Source organism: Chrysemys picta, chromosome 23, assembly GCF_011386835.1.
Source record: "Chrysemys picta bellii isolate R12L10 chromosome 23, ASM1138683v2, whole genome shotgun sequence".
Lineage (NCBI taxonomy): Eukaryota > Metazoa > Chordata > Testudines > Emydidae > Chrysemys > Chrysemys picta.
Window position 1 is genome coordinate 764,064 of NC_088813.1, and position 10,120 is coordinate 774,183.

Sequence of the window (10,120 nt, forward strand, 5' to 3'; positions counted from 1 at the left end):
TGTCATCCTGATCTTATTTAAGAGAGGTGAGTGTTATTTTTGAGGAGTGTGTACCATATGGGTATCTGGGTGTTCTGATACCGTCCTTACAGAATGTACTTACATGAGTGTCCTGTGCCTAGCATATTAAGAATTCTTCTTAAGAATATGAGTGTTTTTTGCAATACCAGCCCTGTTCTTAGCAGCTTCTGTGAACTTGTGCGCAGGCAGGCCCTGACTTCTGCTCACAGCCCGACTTTTGCTAACTTAGCTTTATATTAGTAGGGCCTGACTACCACTTTAGTTCAGGCCTCTTCTACCAGGCCTCATGTCTCAGGCTCTCTCCTTTGACTACACCTCTTTCAAACCCCCCAGCTTCTCTATCCCCCACAGCTCAGAGCTGTGGGACATCACTGGTGGCTAGAGGACGCTTCTAGACTATTAGCCCGTCTCCCCATTCCTGCCCATCAGCCTCCCTGATCATTCCATCCCCCACCCCCAGTTGAACATGCTTCTTCCAGAGACACTTTGTTTTAAATTTCATTGTATTGTGTGACAAACTTTCACACAAAGCACTTTAAGTGATATTAAGGCTCATGCTGTACAATAGTAACTTGACCTTAATTTTGCTCCTTAGTGATGTCACAAGGAGGGGGGGATATTAAATCTGATGTGACTCCTAAAAATCAGTTTAATGAAGTCTGTGATCACAAACACTAAAATCCCTCAGTCATGGTATGGTTATTTCATGAGGTCACTATAGGACAGAGTTATGGTTTGGATGTCTTAACTGTGCATTTCTTACTTTTAACATAGTTTGGATTTCTTAGAAATTTAATCTTAACTCTGAATTTCCTGGGTTTATAATACCTGGTTTTGTGATAATTACTACATCCCTGTAACCTTTTTTTTTTTTTACTCTTAAATTACTAAAACATGATTTCAATCATGGCTGCATCTTAATATAGTTTCATGTCTAGGAATAAAACAAGACCTGCCGCTTCCTAATGCTGCTACAGCAGTGTTTTAGCTATCTTACTTATACAGCTCTTCTTTGTTACAGGAGTTGTTTTGAACTACTGCTTTCTGTGCCTGAAAGTGAATTGCCATGTGACACATGGTTAGGATTCCATCAGTCTATACAGGTAAGTGTATTTCATTAAGTTGTAACAAGCTCCAATTTGAAGTAAGCCAAATTCAGACTGCAAATAAGCCACAAATTTTTAAGTTAGGATAATTAACTATTGCAAAAAATTATTAAAGGTTGTGGTGGATTCTCAATCACTAAGAAACTGTTAAATCCAGGTTGGATGGATTTCTAAAAGATAAGCTCTATTTTAAACAGGAATTAATTCAGGGAAGTCCTGTGGCCTGTGGAATACAGGAGGTCAGATTAGAAGATCACAGTGGTCCTTTCTGGCCTTAATTTGTGTATGTATAACAGAATAAGTGAGTTTATAGGTGGGACTTGAATGAGAGGGTGGTGTCATGGAGAGCAGGAATTGCAAATGCAGCCTTATGCATGTGGGCATCATGGAAAAAGGCATAGACAGAAGTGAGTGAAGTAAACTACAAGGCTGACACCATTGGCTATGGGTGTGGAGATGCAGTAAGAGACAAAGTCCAAGATGTAGGCTAGGGCATAGTTGTACACAGCCTTGTATTTGTGGGAGTTAAGTCAGAACTGGGGAAGTCAGTGGAGGAATTCCAAGATGGGAGTGATTTCAGCAACATTGGTTTGGATGGAGTGAGTGGGATTGGGCTATGTGACAACTAGGATTTGCCAGGTGGATAACAAAATTTATTTTGCTTCAAGTATTCGAAGGCCACTTTGTAAAACAGAGTTTTACACAAAATCTACTGAGAATAAATGCTTTATTTACAAATGTTGAGTAGTGGGGGTTAGTGAGAAGATGCTAAATGTTCCCCGGCAATGTTAAGATGTGCATAATAACACTGATCACTAGTGCTGAGAACAACAAAGTGGTTTATTGTGCAATCTAGAAGAAATGCAAAATTCTAGCAAAGCAAAACTAACTAAATTTCAGATTAATGGGCAGTAACTTGTGTACTCCAATCACTAGAGGGACAACTTACCTGCTTGCTGAAAAATAGATTGAAGGATTTCATGGTCTGAGAAAAAGGTTTCCCAATATTTCTTGTAAACTGCAGAGTAGAAAAGTTGTACTTTAGGTTGAGGATGTAGCTCCTCCATGTTTAAGGTTAATAGGTTGATAGATTGCAAGACAAAGCTTAAAAATGTGAACTGATGTAGTGCTGTGTGCCTGAGTCTGCAGATAGCTTTCGAATATGTGGCAGCATGGATTGTGCTGTAGGGGCACATGCATTTCATAAGCACAAGATCGGATTTTTTTTTTGAGTACTTTGCATTTGTCCTTATTGAATTTCATCCTATTTACTTCAGACGATTTCTCCAGTTTGTCAAGATCATTTTGAATTTTAATCCTATCCTCCAAAGCACTTGCAACCCCTCTCAACTTGATATCATCTGCAAACTTTGTAAGTGTACCCTAAATGCCAGTGGTGCACAACTGGGGGGGGTGTGCCCTCGTGGGGGGCACACAAGAGGTTCTCTAGGGGGGTGGGAAGAAACTAGGATTCCATTGGTCCCGCAGGACCCTCTGCCATAATAGTGGGAGCAGTATAAAAATAGAGTGGATATTTTGGGGTGGAACCGGCGCAGGATTAAAAAAAAAGTCCTCCCATGCCACAAACAATGTGAACACCCCGGCCAGCAGCTGCTGCTGCTCTCCAGCCACCCAGCTCTGAAGGCAGCACTGCTACCAGCAGCAGTGCAGAAGTAAGGGTGGCATTGCCCCGGCCTGCAGCAGCCACTCTCCACCCACCCAGCTCTGAAGGCAGCGCTGCTGCCAGCAGCAACACGAAGGGGGCTACTTCACATTACTTGTAATGTGGGCTGGGACAAATTCCATGAATGGTAAGGGCTGTGCAAGTGGAAATGTTGGTGCACCACTGCTCTATACTATTATCTAAATCGATGAAGATATTGAACAGAATCAGACCTTACCTCAAGTCTCCCCCAAGACCCAGCTTTCTGCCCTGTACCCCCATACCCCCCCAGCCTTCTGCCCTTACCCCTGAACTCCCCACACATCCAGCCTTCTGCCCTGCACCCCCTCACAGACCAAGCCCTCTGCCCTGAACCATCACCCAGGTCTGGGGTCCCGGCTGCCGGCCCCTTGACAGCCCGCTCAGCCCGCTGCAGGCCTAGGTGAACAGAACCTCAGGCTGGAAGTGGCTGAGCAGGCTGGCGGCGTAAGATCAGCATTTTAATTTAATTTTAAATGAAGCTTCTTAAACATTTTGAAAACTTGTTTACTTTACATACAACAATGGTTTAGTTGTTATAGACTTAGAGAGACACCTTCTAAAAAACGTTAACATGTATTACCGGCACGCGAAACCTTAAATTAAAGTGAATAAATGAAGACTCGGCACACCACTTCTGAAAGGTTGCCTACCCCTGTTCTAGGTGTTTCATAGAATCATAGAATATCAGGGTTGGAAGGGACCTCAGGAGGTCAAATAGTCCAACCCCCTGCTCAAAGCAGGACCAATTCCCAACTAAATCATCCCAGCCAGGGCTTTGTCAAGCCGGGCCTTAAAAACCTCCAAGGAAGGAGACTCCACCACCTCCCTAGGTAACGCATTCCAGTGCTTCACCACCCTCCTAGTGAAATAGTGTTTCCTAATATCCAACCTGGACCTCCCCCACTGCAACTTGAGACCATTGCTCCTTGTTCTGTCATCTGCCACCACTGAGAACAGCCGAGCTCCATCCTCTTTGGAACCCCCCTTCAGGTAGTTGAAGGCTGCTATCAAATCCCCCCTCATTCTTCTCTTCTGGAGACTAAACAATCCCAGTTCCCTCAGCCTCTCCTCAGAAGTCATGTGCTCCAGCCCCCCTAATCATTTTTGTTGCCCTCCGCTGGACTCTTTCCAATTTTTCCACATCCTTCTTGTAGTGTGGAGCCCAAAACTGGATACAGTATTCCAGGTGAGGCCTCACTAATGTCGAATAGAGGGGAACGATCATGTTCCTCGATCTGCTGGCAATGCCCCTACTTATACAGCCCAAAATGCCGTTAGCCTTCTTGGCAACAAGAGCACACTGTTGACTCATATCCAGCTTCTCGTCCACTGTGACCCCTAGGTCCTTTTCTGCAGAACTGCTACCTAGCCATTCGGTCCCTAGTCTGTAGCAGTGCATGGGATTCTTCCGTCCTAAGTGCAGGACTCTGCAGTTGTCCTTGTTGAACCTCATCAGGTGTTTTTTTTTTTTTTTTTTTTTTGGCCCAATCCTCTAATTTGTCTAGGTCCCTCTGTATCCGATCCCTACCCTCCAGTGTATCTACCACTCCTCCTAGTTTAGTGTCATCTGCAAACTTGCTGAGAGTGCAGTCCACAACATCCTCCAGATCATTAATAAAGATATTAAACAAAACAGGCCCCAGGACCGACCCTTGGGGCACTCCGCTTGAAACCGGCTGCCAACTAGACATGGAGCTATTGATCACTACCCGTTGAGCCCGATGATCTAGCCAGCTTTCTATCCATCTTACAGTCCACTCATCCAGCCCATACTTCTTTAACTTGGCGGCAAGAATACTGTGGGAGAGCGTATCAAAAGCTTTGCTAAAGTCAAGGAATAACACATCCACTGCTTTCCCCTCATCCACAGAGCCAGTTTTCTCATCATAGAAGGCAATTAGGTTAGTCAGGCATGACTTCCCCTTGGTGAATCCATGCTGACTGTTCCTGATCACTTTCCTCTCCTCTAAGTGCTTCAGAATTGATTCCTTGAGGACCTGCTCCATGATTTTTCCAGGGACTGAGGTGAGGCTGACTGGCCTGTAGTTCCCTGGATCCTCCTCCTTCCCTTTTTTAAAGATGGGCACTACATTAGCCTTTTTCCAGTCATCCGGGACCTCCCCCAATCGCCATGAGTTTTCAAAAATAATGGCTAATGGCTCTGCAATCTCATCCGCCAACTCCTTTAGCACCCTCGGATGCAGCGCATCCGGCCCCATGGACTTGTGCATGTCCAATTTTTCTAAATAGTCCCGAACCACTTCTTTCTCCACAGAGGGCTGGTCACATTCTCCCCATATTGTGCTGTCCAGTGCAGCAGTCTGGGAGCTGACCTTGTTCGTGAAGACAGAGGCAAAAAAATCATTGAGTACATTAGCTTTTTCCACATCCTCGGTCACTAGGTTGCCTCCCTCATTCAGTAAGGGGCCCACACTTTCCTTGACTTTCTTCTTGTTGCTAACATACCTGAAGAAACCCTTCTTGTTACTCTTAACATCTCTGGCTAGCTGCAACTCCAAGTGTGATTTGGCCTTCCTGATTTCACTCCTGCATGCCTGAGCAATATTTTTATACTCCTCCCTGGTCATTTGTCCAATCTTCCACTTCTTGTAAGCTTCTTTATGTTTAAGATCTGCAAGGGTTTCACTGTTTAGCCAAGCTGGTCGCCTGCCATATTTACTATTCTTTCCACACATCGGGATGGTTTGTTCCTGCAACCGCAATAAGGATTCTTTAAAATACAGCCAGCTCTCCTGGACCCCTTTGCCCCTTTGCAAATTGATTGTTTAATTATTTGCTCCATTATCTTTCCGGATACTGAAGTTAAGATGACTGGTCTATAATTCTCCAGGTTGTCCTTATTCCCTTTTTTATAGATTGGCACTATATTTGCTCTCTTCCAGTCTTCTGGAATCTTTCCCATCTTCCATGAGTTTTCAAATAATTGCTGATGGCTCCGAAATCTCCTCAGTCAGCTCCTTGAGTATTCTAGGATGTATTTCATTAGGCCCTATCATGAGTCCTCTCTGCAGAGATCCATCACAGAGCCAATAGTCCATCATTGGGTGTGGGGGAATGGCTTCCTATGAAGACAGGCTCTCCACCAAATGCCAAAATTTTTGTTCCAGCGGGGGCATGAGCCTGGCGTCGTTTTGCAGTGGAAACCATGCCTCCTTCATGCCCTTCCACACATTTGCCTGATCCCTAGGGTGACTTCCAAAATCAAATGTCAGGGCCACAGTCATTCTCATACTCCTATCATAGTTGTGAGGTTAATGGCATCTCTGCCCCCCGAGACCTAAAAGTGCCCCTTTAGATATCAGGCCTCCAGCTGTCGCCTTTCTGTGGGCAGGGATCCAAATTCCTCTTCTTCCAGACTGGGAATTTAGGCTTGCAGTCCCCCTGAAATTTGCTGTGTATCCCTCAGGTTGCTGAAGGGACAATGACAGTATCTACCTGTGACCAGACAGCTTTCACAAAGCATAGTATACATTTATTTTAGGACAAAAGCATTACAGGTAAAACATCATACAATTATATTGTTTTGATATGCCTGCTAAGCTTAGTGGTGTCTCTTATTTTCCACGTAGAGACCTTGGCAAGATCTAGTTCTTCAAACTCTTTTGGGCAGGGTTTTACCCTGTTAGCTACAATCACATCAATTTTTACATCAAAATGAGGTTCATAAGTCAGTTCATGCCAACCCGTTGTACCAGACGCCCTTCTTTGTCTCCCTTGGCCTCTTGAACATGGTCTGAACCAGTATATGTAACTGACCCAAACTTCTCTGGAGTTGTTTACCTGATCTTGAATTTGCAGTAATTACCTCCATTGATTTTAGTTCCTGGCGAAAGTTTGGTAACCCTCTCCCTAGAGGAGACAGAACACAGACCCAACCTCACAAAGATACATATAGCATTATAGACACAAAAGTTTGACTAATCCTTGGGCTCTTAGCGTTTGGCACATCTCACTATAATAGTCTTTTGACGTTTCCACAGTTCCAGGGTCTCGCATCTGTCACAGTATGCTACTGGGTAAAGCAGTTTTGGTTGATAGACTTGCCACATATGTCCAGTCAACTCCCAGGCGGCCTGGATCTGATTTCACATCACCACAATCGGATACTCCATGCACATTTGAAGTCCCTGTAACATCCAGGGTGTTGGCTGGTTAAGTACCATGGATGGGGATTGCTATAGGCAAGTCGAGTAGATCCTGATACAGAGGATGACTATATCCACCAGAAGGACTTATTGTCTAAATGGAAGAGGCTCTCAGTATGGGTGGCTCATCGTAATGTGGACCCTGTGCAGGCTTGGATTCGGAAGATCCTTGAGTATTTGCTGCCTCTGAAGTACTCCAGCCTGTTTTCCAGTACCTTCCTGGTGTTTCTAGATGGTATCACTTTGGCCAGGAGAGAGAATGAGTGCCAAGCACTTATGGCTGACCCTCCCTACATGATGTTTCATAGGGACAATGTGGTGCTGAAACCTTCCCCTAAGATGGTCCCTCAGGTGGTCTCAGAATTTTGTGTGTATAGTGTAGAACTGATGAATGAAATTGTTTTTAATTGTTCACTTTATTACTGTAACTTCATACGTAAAGTTTTATGAATAAAACAATATTCATTCATAAAACCGGTTACCCCAATAACTGGCTAATTAACAATTAAGATGCTTGTTAAGAGCCATAGCTGTTCAGTCAGCTGCCTTTGTAAATTTCGCTATCAATCCAATTCCTGCTTAAATTACTAAGACTTGCCATATTGTAATTCAAACCCCATTTTTAAAACGCTTACTCCATTTTGTAAGGGCTTGCTGCAACCTTCATTTTTGCAAACCCTGCTGTAATCTTATTAGTTTAGTTTAGATGTGTGAATGAGGTATGTATGGATGATGGAATCAACCTCCAGCCCCAGCCTGTCCTGATTAAATAGAGTTCAAACACCAACGGCTGAAGATGCAGACAAGAGCCCTAACAAAGTAAGAAGAATCCACCCTAAAAAGAAAAGGTACAATAGAAGGAAGATCGAAGCCCGGTCCCAGGCTGAAAGTCATGTCTGCAATTGACGGGTAATCAATCACCAAACCCAGAGGCAGCGTGACACAGCAAGACCTATAGACTCTGGATTCAAACTAAAGCCTACAAAAAGGATGGGTGAGATTCTGCTGCCAACATGGAAGGGCATCGGTGCATGCCCAACAGAGACCCAGCTCGTCCTTGTGCCCGGCTTTCCTGGCCAGTTAGCTGCCACAAGCTACGAACCCAAGCTGCAAACTCAAGCCACAGACTCGAGCAGGACTGGTAACTATGCAGCAGCTGCAAAACATCTGATGGATGTGTGTGTGTATAGGTATTAGGTATGATGTGTGTGTTTGTATAAGGATTAAGATATTAATTAGTGGTCATAAATCAAATTATCATAATAAATGTGGCATCTTTATCTTGTCCCCTTTAATAAGATCCTGCTAGTTTTTATTGGTATAACAATAGTTAACCTGCCTGTCTTCTTCCCAAAACTCACTCTTCATCTGGATAAAAGTTTTTAATCCTGGGGGAACATCTGGTGTGTCTTTTTTACTACAGCGACAGTTCAGATTCCCCCCCCCACACACAGTTATTTCTGGCTACAGCCATGACCATTCCAAAGGCCAGGCCATCACATCATAAAGAATATCTAACTAGCTAATGCAATGTATCTCATTGTTATCAGTTGGCTGTGTACCTCTTCCACCGAACATCAAAACTTACCCTACTAGAGCTCAAGGGACAGCCTCCACCTGCTTCAGAGATCTCCAATTTGCATTGCAAGGCAACGACATGGAGCAACCCACTAACTTTTTGTCAAGCATTATGCATTGGACTTAGTTGCCAGAACAGATGCCAGGTTTTGGAGAGTTCTGATCCATGTTTGACTGATGCAGCTGATATGCCTCATCCCACCATCCAGAAGTGGTATTGCATGCCAGTCACCTATCATGGGGGTGATCCACACCAACACATACACAAAGAGGGTGGTTACTTATTTTACAATAACTGTGGTGCTTCATGTTGTTGTAATCTGTGAATCCCATAATCCCACCTCTGTCCATGCTTTAGGAGTCCTCAACTAACACAAGCTTTGAATTGGGAGGGAACTGAGGGAAGGTTATGATCTCGTGCCCTTTATGCTCTCGCATGGGAACGTGAGAAAGTTGAGTGCATGAATTTTCTGTGCACAAGGCACATGCACTCCTATAGTGGGATCTACAGTGTCTTCAACATCTCAAAGAACCACAATTACTACAAGGTAAATAGCTATTCTCTCTGAGGTTGTGAACTGGCCCTACTCATCTCACTGAAGCATTAACTCTGAAAGATGACCGTTTGAGCCATCTGCATTGTTTCTCATAAAATGGTCAGGTTAATGTCCTTATCCTACAATTCCCAAGCCACACTCCACATATTATCTGGTACTGAAAGCCCCAACTATCCCTAATCTTCTGCCAAAACCTCCATCTTCTCCTCTGACAACTTCTGTTTAGTTGTATTGAAACTAGGAAAATTTGAGGCATGCAGAAAATGAAGAAACGGTGTAAACATATTAATATAAAAATAAATAGTCTAGGGTCTACTATAGGGACATGTCTTTTTCATTTAATTCAATAAAAACCTCTAACTGAAGCTGGCAGAATGCTGCAGAAACCTGAAGACCTAGCTGCAGAACTTAGGGCCAGCTTGCTAATAAGCAGCATTGTAGTGTCTCAACACAGCACAATAGAAATGAAGCATTCAAGAATGACCATAATGTAATTGAAACAACAAGGAGTCTGGTGGCACCTTAAAGACTAACAGATTTATTTGGGCATAAGCTTTCGTGAGTAAAAACCTCACGAGGTTTTTACTCACGAAAGCTTATGCCCAAATAAATCTGTTAGTCTTTAAGGTGCCACCAGACTCCTTGTTGTTTTTGTAGATACAGACTAACACGGCTACCCCCTGATACTTGACATAATGTAATTGAATGGTGTTAAACACATTTTCTGGTGGTATAATGCCAAAATGGTATAGTTGGTTGTTTGTCTTTCTGAAGTTAGATTCAATATTTAATCTTACTTAAAATTCTCTTAATGGACTTTGGGTTTGTGTTTTTGTTTTGTTTTATAGGATTCACATGATGCTTTACTGGAATTTGGGAATAATAATCTCCAAATATTGGTTGACATTACTAGGGAAGGCGTGTGGAAAAATCCAGTTCTTCTTAAAATTCTATCACAGCAGCCAGTAGAAGCAGAAGAAGGTAAGA

General features: G+C 43.5%; 1 protein-coding gene across 15 annotated transcripts in view; it reads left to right on the forward strand.

Annotated features, from left to right (window-relative positions):
• Positions 1 to 10,120, forward strand: part of RLF (RLF zinc finger) — a 119,399-nt gene that overhangs the window by 36,101 nt on the left and 73,178 nt on the right. For all 15 annotated transcript variants that reach the window (XM_065576744.1, XM_065576748.1, XM_065576750.1 and 12 more), the window contains 2 exons: positions 1,043 to 1,124; positions 9,982 to 10,114. In XM_065576744.1, coding sequence (XP_065432816.1) covers positions 1,043 to 1,124; positions 9,982 to 10,114 — 215 coding nt within the window. The remainder of the gene's footprint in view (positions 1 to 1,042; positions 1,125 to 9,981; positions 10,115 to 10,120) is intronic.